At 42.7% G+C, this 14084-nt stretch overlaps 1 protein-coding gene across 3 annotated transcripts in view; it reads left to right on the top strand.

Annotated features, from left to right (window-relative positions):
• Nucleotides 1-13626, top strand: part of LOC123996843 (cytoplasmic polyadenylation element-binding protein 2-like) — a 37896-nt gene extending 24270 nt beyond the window's left edge. Inside the window, exons 3-11 of one of the 3 annotated variants that reach the window (XM_046300611.1) lie at nt 1987-2077; nt 4833-4883; nt 5982-6005; nt 7027-7194; nt 7335-7424; nt 7724-7842; nt 7983-8097; nt 8434-8615; nt 9518-13626. In XM_046300611.1, the coding sequence (XP_046156567.1) occupies nt 1987-2077; nt 4833-4883; nt 5982-6005; nt 7027-7194; nt 7335-7424; nt 7724-7842; nt 7983-8097; nt 8434-8615; nt 9518-9745 (1068 nt within the window). In that variant the 3' untranslated portion in view covers nt 9746-13626. The remainder of the gene's footprint in view (nt 1-1986; nt 2078-4832; nt 4884-5981; nt 6006-7026; nt 7195-7334; nt 7425-7723; nt 7843-7982; nt 8098-8433; nt 8616-9517) is intronic. The other 2 variants (XM_046300612.1, XM_046300613.1) reach the window with 2 other exon arrangements.
• The last annotated feature ends 458 nt before the right edge of the window (nt 13627-14084 follow it).

Here is a 14084-nt window from a genome sequence, read left to right as displayed (position 1 = left end):
TTGCTGTTACATTGCACAACCTTCAATGTTATGTCAACCTTATGTAAAATTCTGGCAAATTAGTTCGCAACGAGCCAGGCGGCCCAAACTGTTGCATATACCCTGACTCTGCGTGCAATGAACGCAAGAAAAGTGACACAATTTCCCTAGTTAATATTACCTGCTAACATGAATTTATTTTAAATAAATATGCAGTTTTAAAAAAAAAACTTCTGTTATTGATTTTAAGAAAGGCATTGATGTTTATGGTTTGGTACATTCGTGCAACGATTGTGCTTTTTTCACGAATGCTCTTTTGTTAAATCATCCTGCGTTTGGCGAAGTAGGCTGTGATTCGATGATAAATTAACAGGCACCGCATTGATTATATGCAACGCAGAACAAGCTAGTTAACCTAGTAATACCATCAACCATGTGTAGTTAACTAGTGATTATGTTAAAATTGATTGTTTTTTCTAAGATAAGTTTAATGCTAGCTAGCACCTTACCATGGCTCCTTGCTGCACTCGCATAACAGGTGGTCAGCCTGCCACGCAGTTAGAACGTGTGGATTGCAATGTAATCGGCCATAATCGGCATCCAAAAATGCAGACTACCGATTGTTATGAAAACTTGAAATCGGCCCTAATTAATTGGCCATGCCAATGGTCATGCCTGACCTCTAGTCAGGACCAGTAGTGTGTGGAGTACTTTCAAGTGGTTGTCAGGCTAATATGATGACCATACCTCTAGCAACTTATCTTAGGCACCTAGAAAATGCCATTATTGTCTAATTAGGTAAGGGAGTAAACATTAAGTTGGAGGTGTTCGAGGTGCTCATATGAGCTTGTATCTTCCCTCATGTTCTCAACCATGAGAGGGCCCTTGTCATGTACATACACAGTAAAGTACACCATTTTCTTTAAAGGTTCTGCCATCTGTGGTATGTTATAAAGGTTGACAGGCCTCGGGTTTAGATTCACCGTGCATGGCTGTCTTATAGCCCCTCTGATGAGCTCATAACCTCCCTCTCATCCCAGTGGGCACTCTGGGTAAATGCCATTCCTGGATTTGGTTTCTGCTCTCTGTCTGTCTGTCTCTGGGACGTGCTCCAGAGTTCCTGTTGAATCCATCATTGGGTCCACTCTGCTCACTAGCATACCTTAGTACCCCTGAAGTGAATAAATACGGAAAGAATTTTAATCCATGTATGTGCTGTTAACACACTCTGAAATATTAAGCCACACACCCACAGGCTTTATTACCCATACCTATGTTACCCACAGACTTTATTACCCATACCTATGTTACCCACAGACTTTATTACCCATACCTATGTTACCCACAGGCTTTATTACCCATACCTATGTTACCCACAGACTTTATTACCCATACCTATGTTACCCACAGGCTTTATTACCCATACCTATGTTACCCACAGGCTTTATTACCCATACCTATGTTACCCACAGACTTTATTACCCATACCTATGTTACCCACAGGCTTTATTACCCATACCTATGTTACCCACAGACTTAATTACCCATACCTATGTTACCCACATATTTTATTACCCATACCTATGTTACCCATAGGCTTTATTACCCATACCTATGTTACCCACAGCCTTTATTACCCATACCTATGTTACCCACAGGCTTTATTACCCATACCTATGTTACCCACAGACTTAATTACCCATACCTATGTTACCCACATATTTTATTACCCATACCTATGCTAACCACATATTTTATTACCCATACTTATGCTACCCACATATTTTATTACCCATACCTATGTTACCCACAGGCTTTATTACCCATACCTATGTTACCCACAGGCTTTATTACCCATACCTATGTTACCTACAGGCTTTATTACCCATACCTATGTTACCCACAGGCTTTATTACCCATACCTATGTTACCCACAGGCTTTATTACCCATACCTATGTGCCAGAACACTGCAGGTTCCTTCCGCTTGTTGTATGTGTGTGTTTTAGGAACGCTCTAGAATGTACGACAGCCTGAACATGCACTCCCTGGAAAGCTCTCTGATTGACATCATGCGGGCGGAGCAAGATCCAATGAAGGGTGAGACTACTTATTTACTCCCTCTCACTGTCTTTAATTATCATACTTACTTAGTTACTGACTCACTGTATAATGGGGAAAGTCATTGTGATTGTGGTTAGGGAGAACAGTGGTTAGAGGGAATGCATATGAGGTGAAGTATACCCTTTTCCAAGGCACTGACAGGCTTCCTGCTCCCTCCTACAGGCATGTTTTTTTTCTTCCACAACCGGCTGTGCCTTTAAATGACCTTACAGCCCTGATCCTGCTGCTACTGCTACTGCTTAACCTAACCTAGGGCACACGGACAGACAGGAGTCAGGCAGCACTGCAGCACTCTCTGTCCTGATAGGATAGGAACACTCCTCACAGGGACAGGGAGTACGGTGACAGAGACAGGGCTGGCCCAGGAGTAGAGTGACAGAGACAGGGCTGGCCCAGGAGTAGAGTGACAGAGACAGGGCTGGTCCAGGAGTAGAGTGACAGAGACAGGGCTGGTCCAGGAGTAGAGTGACAGAGACAGGGCTGGCCCAGGAGTAGAGTGACAGAGACATGGCTGGCCCAGGAGTAGAGTGACAGAGACAGGGCTGGCCCAGGAGTAGAGTGACAGAGACAGGGCTGGCCCAGGAGTAGAGTGACAGAGACATGGCTGGCCCAGGAGTAGAGTGACAGAGACAGGGCTGGCCCAGGAGTAGAGTGACAGAGACAGGGCTGGCCCAGGAGTAGAGTGACAGAAACATGGCTGGCCCAGGAGTAGAGTGACAGAGACAGGGCTGGCCCAGGAGTAGAGTCACAGAGACAGGGCTGGCCCAGGAGTAGAATGACAGAGATAGGGCTGGCCCAGGAGTAGAGTGACAGAGACAGGGCTGGCCCAGGTGTAGAGTGACAGAAACATGGCTGGCCCAGGAGTAGAATGACAGAGATAGGGCTGGCCCAGGTGTAGAGTGACAGAGACAGGGCTGACACACAGTTGCATGGCAGGCCTCTCCTCTCAGCTCAGCTCAGCTCAGCTACTGGACTTTTAGAAAATACTCTAAGCAGGTGCATTGTAGTCAGTGTAAAAATGACTTCTAGCTAGATTCACACATAGTTATGACCACTGGTGTCAACATACTTACTCCCCCAAACCATGGACAGGGACCGAAAAGTTTAGATTGACATTAATAGTAAACAACACATTCCCTCACATTGTATTTTGCACAGTATACTACCCCTCTAAATGTAATCCATTACAGTGACTAGTTACTTGTCCTACATTGTAATCAGTAACGTAACTTTTGGATGACCCAAATTTAGTAACGTAATCTGGTTACTATCAGTTACTTTTGGATTACTTTCCCCTTAACAGGCATTAGAAGAAGTCAAAAAGGATCCATCAAATGCATGTGGTGTGTCATCATAGTGTTCTCTGATTGTGGTCAGAGTCGCTCAGGTGGAAAAACGTTAAACTTGCGCCTTTATTTAATGCTGAGTTTTTAACTAGGCAAGTCAGTTAAGAACAAATTCTTATTTTCATTGACGGCCTAGGAACAGTGTTTTCAGGTGCAGAACGATGTTTAACATTGCAACCTTTTAGTTACTAGTCCAACGCTCTAACCACTAGGCTACCTGTCGCCCCATTGAATATAATTGGGAAAACAGAAAGATGTCATAATGTGTTTTTTTTACGCAAGCATCGTTTCTGAATTTAAGTTTAATCCAAGAAGTAATCATCTAGTTTTCTGTAATCTGATTACAAATGTTTTCATGGTAATTTAACTGATTAAAGTTACAGTTTTTTGTAATCAGATAACATGAGATAACATGTAATCAGTTACTCCCCAACCTTCATTATTATTATTGTTCATAAACTAATCTAAATGTTGAAGTTGGCTCAACATGGGCCTCCATAAGTATTAGTGGGTGTGGTGTTGTCCTATAGTCCTCTGGTCCTGACTGTGACTCTGGAGCCGATGGTGAGGGCATAGGCCATTATTCACAGCACAGAGAACCAGACGAGGACTACATTTAGACCCACTTTCACACGCTGTGTGACAGCCAAAGGAGGGTGGAGGGTGAGAAGAGGGTGGAGAGGAGGGGAGAGTGGGCTCTGCCATTTATAGCCCAGACTGCTAGTACAGAAGCAGAATACAAGGACTAACCTCACAGGACTGTAGAAATGAGCTCAGCTAACTGGGCATAGGAGATGTACCATGCTTACATTGCAGTGGAAATAGGGTTGCTGATTTTTTAACTGGAGATCAGATCATTTGCCAGCATCTCTTCTTTCTCTGTTCACACATCTGCAATTCTTCCCATTGAATGTAGAGATAACATAAATAGCTGACATGTGCTTCTGATAGTTCATTAGGGTTAACCCAAATCTATTCAGGGTGTTGTTTTGTTGTTGTTGTATTTTTGTCAGCTCAAGCTGTCTCCGTGGAAAATAGGGTTTTGTTCAGTGTTCTGTTCCGACACTACAGCTCAGTAGGCTGTCATGTGACAGTGGTGCTTCTGTTCCTTATACAGTACATGGCCGTGCCCTTGATGTCCTCAACCTGTCCTCTCCATCTGCTGAGAGTCTCATCCCTGTGTGTGTGTGTGTGTGTGTGTGTGTGTGTGTGTGTGTGTGTGTGTGTGTGTGTGTGTGTGTGTGTGTGTGTGTGTGTGTGTGTGTGTGTGTGTGTGTGTGTGTGTGTGTGTGTGTGTGTGTGTGTGTGTGTGTGTGTGTGTGTGTGTGTGTGTGTGTGTGTGTGTGTGTGTGTGTGTGTGTGTGTGTGTCTCTCTGTCATGTCAGGTCGTGTGGGATGCCCTCATCCCGGGGCTGACGGCCTGCTCATGCTCAATGGTAATTATCTCTCCTGGCCAACACCAGCTTGTGTGTCTTCTTCCATCACTATCACCATTTAGAAATGGCCCAGTGTTCATGTTTCCATATCATGACTCGTTAGGGAGACTCAACCAGGCTATAGATCGAGAAGTTAGTATGGGATTGACCTTCCTGTCACGCTTTTCTGAACTTCATTTGTGTTGGGATATATCCTTCTCTATAGTGGACTATGCTGGATTGCTTTTGTTAAATTAGTAGTGTTGTAATAGTGTAGTAAACATGTCTCCTGTTGAAGGATATGCATTGTTGTTGTAATCCTACTGGGGCTTGAGATGTTGAAGAGGAATGTTTAGTAGTGTGGCTCACATGACGAGGTGGAATGCCTAGTTGTATAACTCACATGACTAATACATGACTTGGTGTAGTAGCTAGGTCACATGACTAATACATGACTTGGTGTAGTAGCTAGGTCACTTAGCTTATTTATGTAGGCTAGGTCACATGACTTATACATGACTTGGTGTAGTAGCTAGGTCACTTAGCTTATTTATCTAGGCTAGGTCACATGACTTATACATGACTTGGTGTAGTAGCTAGGTCACTTAGCTTATTTATGTAGGCTAGGTCATGACTTAGACTTGGTGTAGTAGCTAGGTCACTTAGCTTATTTATCTAGGCTAGGTCACATGACTTATACATGACTTGGTGTAGTAGCTAGGTCACATGACTTATACATGACTTGGTGTAGTAGCTAGGTCACTTAGCTTATTTATGTAGGCTAGGTCACATGACTAGATGTCAGGAGAAGTCGTTTCCATTAGGCTGCTCCTCAATACGTAGTCAGCCTAGTCCAGTTTACAATATAGCCTACATTCCTGCTTGACACATTGTCATATACCTAACTATTCAACATGATGTCAATACTGTGACGATAATAAGGTTTCATGACACTCCAACTATGCAGTTAGATGATGAGGGGCTGAATGGAGTAGGGGTAAATAATGGTACTAGAGGTCATAGTATCTGTAGTGTCTGTAGTACCAGGTCTGGGGATACTTTACCTTGCGAGGAATGTCTGCAGGGCATAAAACCACTCTTTACTTTGTTTCCATGCAGCAAGGAGCTATGGGAGACGTCGAGGTAAAGCCGCCTTCATGTGACGTGCAGTCTGTGTCATGTCATGTGTGTTGCGTGTTCATCCACCACACAGCATGCTTTAACGCTACTGAACTGCAGCTGCCAAAACAGTGTCTGGATACAAACAATTCAGGGTTTATAGTGTCAACATGATTGCCACTGACAGTCAATCTAAATCATTTACTATGACATCCCAATCATTTTTACCAGCAGTTGCTCCTTTTTGAATGTATTGCAGTGGATTAGGGGGGTAGATTTTAACCCAGGTCCAAGCGACTCTCGCCCCAACATCTTAGTCTTCACTCCAAGAGACCCTAATCTCTAGACAAGGTCGCTAGGTGTTGGGTTAAGGTCACTACAGTATATAATTGCAGACGTATATGAATACTGCACAACACGTTTACATCCAGACATTGCCATAGGAAACCATAGGTTTCAGGCTTGGTTACCACTAGTTTACCGCAGTCCATTGCTCTGACTACTGCTACTGCTTTGCCCCATGGTAACAACGTGAATCCACAGCTTCCTTACCAGACCTCAAGCTTGTCCTCTCTGTCTACTGTCTGTCAGTCAGTCACAGAGCTCTGGCTGGAGTATTCACGGTTGCGTGTCTTGGATTTACAGCACATTTACAGTATAAATACTACATTGGACATAATCCTCTATCACTTTATGCTTGTACTTTATCTTGTAGCTACTCAGCACAAATCCTGGTGACAGATGTAAACAGCCATTACACATGTTGTTATGGACCCCGCTCATTTATCATGACTCATTATAATAATACTATCTCTATATAACATTAAGACGTTGGGCTCCATGAATGTGTTCAATCTAGGAATTATGGGGTGGGTGTTAACAGAGCTACAGCAGGTTGGTTGCTTCTGTTGTTGGCAAAGCAGAAGTATGTGCATCTGCTTGTGATGTGACTGTATGTATTGTATGCATGTGTGTATCTATGTGGATGTCATTGTCCATGTCTGCAGGTGTTCTGACCGCTGACCTGTGACCCCCTCTTCTCCAGGCCGCTCCTCCCTGTTCCCCATTGAAGACAGCCTCCTTGATGATGGGCACGGTAACCAGGGCCTCCCAGGGCTTGGCCCTAACTGTTACCCCCACCAGAACGGGGAGCGCATCGAGCGTTTCTCACGCAAAGTGTTTGTGGGCGGCCTGCCCCCTGACATAGATGAAGGTGAGAGGAGGAAGAGCATAACACAGTGTTGTTAGTTCAGTGAATCAGTTGATATGCTGTTATGAAAGGTTGTTTTTCCTTCTCCCGTTACTCCTCACACATCTGCCTTCCTCTCGCCTCTTCTTTCTATCTCTCGTCAGATGAGATCACCAACAGCTTCCGTCGCTTTGGCCACCTGGTGGTGGACTGGCCACACAAGGCTGAGAGCAAATCCTACTTCCCCCCCAAAGGTTAAGCTCACCTCAGACTTTTTTTTAACTGAAATTGAAATAAATGTATGTCATAAAGGTATGTTTTAGCACTGTATACTGTATAAATATGGCTGGTAGCAATCAATAATGGCCTTGAGACTCCTGGAAGAGACAGTACAGCTGGTTGACCAACATCCTCTTTCCCAGATGACTAACCTACATAGTCTGTATATAGTACTTTTTCAAATTGAAATAAGTCCGTGTATTTGTAGCAGTATTACCCCACACTATTGTATATGCTGTCCTGTTCCTGAGAGTGTCTTGTGTGTGTTGCCTAGGTTACGCATTCCTGCTGTTCCAGGAAGAGAGCTCAGTGCAGGCTCTGATCGAGGCCTGCATGGAGGAGGACGGCAAGCTCTACCTGTGTGTCTCCAGCCCCACCATCAAAGACAAGCCTGTAAGTCCAACACAAACCCAGCTCTCTGTAGAGCCATTCCCACCAGCAAGGACATCTGTGAGACTAGCAACACCTACGCAGTGTAATTCCATCTTGCGATTATTCAATGTATGGGATATGTGTGATGTGTGTGTCTCCAGGTCCAGATTCGTCCGTGGAACCTGAGTGACAGTGACTTTGTGATGGACGGCTCTCAGCCCCTGGATCCTCGCAAGACCATCTTCGTAGGAGGGGTCCCCCGCCCTCTCAGAGCAGGTAAACACTTCCCTCATCTCCCTCTATCAGATCCACATGACATCTCAGCTGGGCCTCTAGTTGATCTACTCTGTAATTGGACTGGGATGTTTGTGTTGGTGATGGTAGATGTTGAAATACGTAGATAAACAGATGTTGTGTTTTGAGTAATAAGGAGCACCTGAGAGCGGCCAATGTTTTCCCTATGTAATGACAATCTGACAACCCCCTCCTCCACTTTCTCTCTCTCACCCCTTAACCATCTCACCTACCCATGTGTCACTTCTCCATCTCCTCCCCCCACTCTTTACTCTTTTGTTTCTTCTCCTGTTCCGTCTCCCTCTCATCTCTCTCCAGTGGAGTTGGCCATGATTATGGACCGTCTCTATGGGGGGGTCTGCTATGCTGGCATCGACACCGATCCAGAGCTCAAGTACCCCAAAGGTGCGGGGCGCGTCGCATTCTCCAATCAGCAGAGTTACATCGCTGCCATCAGCGCCAGATTTGTCCAGCTGCAACATGGAGACATTGACAAGAGGGTACAGTCCTCCCTCCCTCCACTTCCCATCTAATTAACCACACAATCCTGCTGGAGACATTCTCCTCCTGATTTCCTAGGGATGCAGAGAGAGAATGAGAGAGTGAGTGTGTGAGTCAGTCCTCGTGAGGATTTGTGGTTCAAAGAAAAACAGTGTGTGTTCCAATAGCATCACACGCAGATAGTCTGACGGTGGTTGCTATGGAGAGGAGAAAGCTTATTAGTGCTGATTGAATTAGTTCCATTTCCAGTCTCCTCTCTCTCTCTCTCTCTCTCTCTCTCTCTCTCTCTCCCTCTCCCTCTCTCTCTCTCTCTCTCTCTCTCTCTCTCTCTCTCTCTCTCTCTCTCTCTCTCTCTCTCTCTCTCTCTCTCTCTCTCTCTCTCTCTCTCTCTCTCTCTCTCTCTCTCTCTCCTCTCTCTCCCTCTCCCTCTCTCCTCTCTCCTCTCCCTCTCTCTCTCTCTCTCTCTCTCTCTCTCTCTCTCTCTCTCTCTCTCTCTCTCTCTCTCTCTCTCTCTCTCTCTCTCTCTCTCTCTCTCTCTCTCTCTCTCTCTCTCTCTCTCTCTCTCTCTCTCTCTCTCTCTCTCTCTCTCTCTCTCTCTCCCTCTCCCTCTCCCTCTCTCTCCCTCTCCCTCTCTCTCTCTCTCTCTCTCTCTCTCTCTCTCTCTCTCTCTCTCTCTCTCTCTCTCTCTCTCTCTCTCTCTCTCCCTCTCTCTCCCTCTCTCTCTCTCTCTCTCTCTCTCTCTCTCTCTCTCTCTCTCCTCTCTCTCTCTCTCTCTGCGCTGCCTGACTCCATTGTCTTTGAATCTCACACAGCTTCAAACAGGCTACTCTATCATTTTAAATGAACCTTTTCATCTATGTATTCCTCTTCTCATCCCCTCCATGTCCCTGTACCCTTACAGGTGGAGGTAAAGCCCTATGTTCTGGACGACCAGCTGTGTGATGAGTGTCAGGGTGCGCGTTGCAGTGGGAAGTTTGCCCCTTTCTTCTGCGCCAACGTGACCTGCCTGCAGTACTACTGTGAGTTCTGCTGGGCTAACATCCACTCCCGCGCCGGCCGAGAATTCCACAAGCCGCTGGTCAAAGAGGGGGCTGACCGCCCACGCCAAATCCACTTCCGCTGGAACTGAAGAGGAAAGCGACCACGCGTCACCCTGGCGACACGGTCAGAAGGAACGGTCAAGGAAGAGAGATATCACCAGGCAGGAAAAAGTGCATCGTTCTGCCTCTTACCCTAAGCTATCAGTATAGAGTACATAACAGTATACAGTATATATATCTTTTGTAGCAGCCAAACACTACAAGCCTCAGTTTTTCACCAAAACCCCCCTCACATCTCAGGCTCTGACAACTTTTTTGTGGTACTTTAATGTTTTTTAAGAGGAGATTTAAAAAGAGATTGATTTTTTGTAGGTTTTTCAAATTATTTTTATATGTGAGATTTAACGTAGATATGAGAATGTTTTTGCATGGGAGCAGCCCATCTGTCTGTCTGTCTGTCTGCTGCTAGCCACCCCCTAGAGGGTGTAGCGTGCCCTTGTTTCTGGGAAAACCTTGATTCTATAATCTGAACGCCTGCCCCAGGTCATTTACCAAAGGTAACAAAACGATAGTAAGCATAAAAGTGATACATTTCTGCCACAAAACAAACTCTTATTTTTTATTGTTGATAATAATTTGTTATTTTTCCCCATCAGGGAAGCCATTTACAAAAATTTGGAGGTTATTTTTGCTCTCATTTTGACCTGAAAAAATATTACCTCAAAATATGAATCTGGTTTTTATTAATTCTATTTAACCTTTTTAATCACAAGCTATATTAGAAGCTTTGCTGCTATATATAATATATGAATAGATGTATAGGTGGTATATATTAACGCCAGCTATAAACCGGAATCTTGAAAAATGAAATGCAGTCCGCACTCACACACTCATGGCCACCTTTGCCATGGAAGAATAGAATGTGAAAATGGAAGTGCATGTTTGTGTCTATACACCCTTTGCATGCAAGATAGACTTAACCAATACATGTAGGATAAAAAACAAACTACAGAAACGATATAACAGAAAACACTCAAATCCTACTTTGAATAGCAACAACAACAAAAACGTCAGAAGCCTAGGTGTAAGAAAATATATATATAAAAATGAAGATAAAGGAAAATACATGAAAACGACTTAACATTCAAAAATCTTGCATGCATTGATGTTGATCTGTTGTTTGAACCATTTACATACTTATTATACAAGAAAAGCGATATTGGTTCTAAACTAGTGGATGCCACCATTTTGTGATGTGGTGGTTTGTATGGAGTAATGAACCCTGTTGAGAAGCTGAGTGGCGTTCAGTCAGTGGTTAGTGTCTGTGTCGTGTCTGTGTCGTGTCTGTGCTGTCTGTGTGGATCTTGTTGGTGTGTGGAATGAGGTTTTAGTTTAGTAACAATGTAGGTAAACTAGAGGAGAATGAGAACATCACAACATTTTGCCTTCACCCTTCCTATCCTCCTCACCTTTGTATAGTTCCAGAGGTTACTCTAATGTAGCATAACCCTTTGCAGACCGAAAGCATACACAGAAGCCAGGCTGGATCGGATTTCTACAGGCATAAGACTGGGAGATGTGTGTTTATGCCATGTGTTAGGCTAGTTGGCCAATTTAAACCACTGTTCAGATGTTGAACAAGAGAAGGATCCGTAAGAAAGCGTCTGTCCAACATCTGTTCCTGAGTTGTGTTATCAGGCTACTCAGTTTGATACACTGTTCTCCAAAACAACCAGGCTCCCATACATATTGTAGTTACAAGTTATTAGACTCCAGACCTGTAGAAAGTGATCCAGTTTTATGTCCTGCTAATGCAAGATGACAAAGACACACTCCCTCATATGTTTTCAGTGATGGGGAAATCATTTTAATTTAAAACATTGGCCTGCAGAATATGAATAACTGTGTTCTTTGTTTATCTAACTGTGACCCTGTCTCTCTGTGAGCAATGACCTGCTGGTGCACTAGCCAGCTGTTTGGTACTGTACATGTCTGTATCTCTACAGTATAATATCCCTGTTATCCTTGTGTCATTGTGTTTCCTGGTGTGGCGTCAGTCCTTGGTATGCGGTTTAGACGTGGTTCAGGGGTCAAGTGTGTACTGTCACTACTACTACTTCGTGGATATAAGATTGTTTATGTTAATTTATTCACCTATTAGATTGCTTATTTGTTCATGTCTTTAACTTGTGAGTTGGGTCCCCCTCTCTGTCCCCTGCCTCTCTAATCACTTTTGATAATATATTATGCACTACCTTTTCTATATTTTCCCTCTGATTATTTGATTCTTGACTCGTTTTCACCCTACCAGTTAGTCAGCTGATTCAATGCAGACATGGTTTGGGCAACAACCTATTTTGCTCAATTTAATCACTCTTAAAAGATTCAGTTCTGCCGAACTTCTACCGATTTATAATTCTACCAGATGATTTTATTTTTTCATAATGACTTATTTAAGAAATTGTGTGAGGAGGCATTGGTCTTAGGTTTTTCTACGTGGATGAAGCAGTATTCTAATATGTTCTAATGTATTCGTAGGGGGTCCTGTTGTCTGTCAGTCTCTCCGTCAACTGAAAGAAGGAAGAAGTGCCACAGGGTACTGTGCTATGATGATTGGCTCTAGAGAAAATGGTGGCCAAAAAACGATGAGCAGCCATTCAAAGCAAATGAAGGATCGTTATTAAGCCCCCACCCTGTTTGTTCTTTGTCCCGGTGGCCTCGGCTCTCATGGTGTGGTTGGTGTTGTGCTCAGAACAGAACAGAGCTCTCTTGTACTTTGTCACCATTGACATGTAACACGACTCCTTGTGCTGTTTGTTGAGTAATGGGTCCTATTTTCTAAGTTGAACACTGTTACTTTGTATGTGTGTCATTATTTTGTAAGAATCATATTTATTTCACTATTTTTGTAGACAAATAACTATTTGATTTTGATTGTATTTTTCTATTTCAATAGGTTGGTATTATTATTATTAGTAGTAGTAGTATTACACACATTTTAGTGACCCTAATATTCTAATTATGTCTGGCTCTGTTGAAAGACAAAAATAAACAAAAGATTTGAACAAATAATTATGTAATTGATGTATCAATATATGACTGTTTTAATATATCAATATGGTTAATATACAAGTACACATTTACACCTTTTATTTGAAGGAAGGAAACATTGAGGGTTCTATTATATTCATGGAAGACACTTGAGATTCTCCCCCTGTTGCATCGAGGCCTGCGGTGCCTCTCCTCATAGATGCTCTGAAACTTGAATATAACACATTTTGAAAGGCTGATTAACCTCGAATATGTGTTGTGACGTGCAATACTGTTTCTAATGTTTGTATAAAAAGTAAAAATTACAGTGTAAACCTTTTTAATGCAGATTTATTTTTTTCATTGCATATTTTGCAGATTTCTGATCCACAGTGTCATTTTTTACTGTCAGAAAAGAAACCCCTTTTTTTCATTGCAACTATTTTTCAATCCAGATATCTTTGTACTGATGTAAATGATTGTAGTTATTTTGGATAGTGTTTTGCTACCAAAAGGAGAGAAGTTTTCATGCATATTTCTATTTAATTTTATTCCGTTTTTTATTTTATTTAATAGAAGCAGAATACTTGGAATAATTTTTCATATTATATGTCATTGATATTATTTTGTATTTTTATGTGGAAATATATATAATTTTAAGATGCCAATTGCTAAGATATTATTTTAATTTGAATTATTTTTAAGCTAAATATTTGTAATATTGTTAAAGTAACTCATTTCTAAATCGGAGTTTGTGTATGAATTCACAAAAGTGGTTTATGAGGTGTTCGGATTGTAATTATTACTCGATGGTTCTTTGATATGCAAAATTAATATCATGTCCATTTTAATTTTTGTTTTGTATTTAAATGGAGTGTTGATTACAATCTGTTTTCTTTCATTTCCTGAATAAATAAAGACCCATTCTGTTCAGACACAACATGCCTGCCTTTTTGTGTTTGTCAAAAGGCTTTGCCTATTGTTTAGGATGACATTGCTTTTGCGTAGGTATACTTTGACTTCACTCTACAGGGAGAAATGACCCTCTGCTTACTAGCCTAACTGTACAAGGAGTCCTCTAGTTGTATGTCTGAATAGGAGTGTAGTGAGTGATATTAATCATTATATGCCTCCTCTGAGTCTATAGAACAGCGACTATTCTTGAGAAGTTCTTAAATGCATTTTAGACCCGGACAGAGGCTGGGCTCCCCTGTGACTAGTAAATATATGGCCAGGGTCATTGTGCAGTCAATATGGTAAACTGCTTAGCACAGCAAGCATCCTGGGAGAGTATGGGAGTGAGGCGAGGCAAGGGTAGATTCAGAGTAAATGGGTTTGGAGATCAGTTTTGACAGGTGGCCAGATGTGACTATTATCAGGGTAAAGGTGGCCGTCATT

Source organism: Oncorhynchus gorbuscha, linkage group LG15 (assembly GCF_021184085.1).
Source record: "Oncorhynchus gorbuscha isolate QuinsamMale2020 ecotype Even-year linkage group LG15, OgorEven_v1.0, whole genome shotgun sequence".
Taxonomy (NCBI): Eukaryota; Metazoa; Chordata; class Actinopteri; order Salmoniformes; family Salmonidae; genus Oncorhynchus; species Oncorhynchus gorbuscha.
Note: the sequence above shows the minus strand (reverse complement) of the source record. Positions and strands in the feature narration are given on the sequence as shown.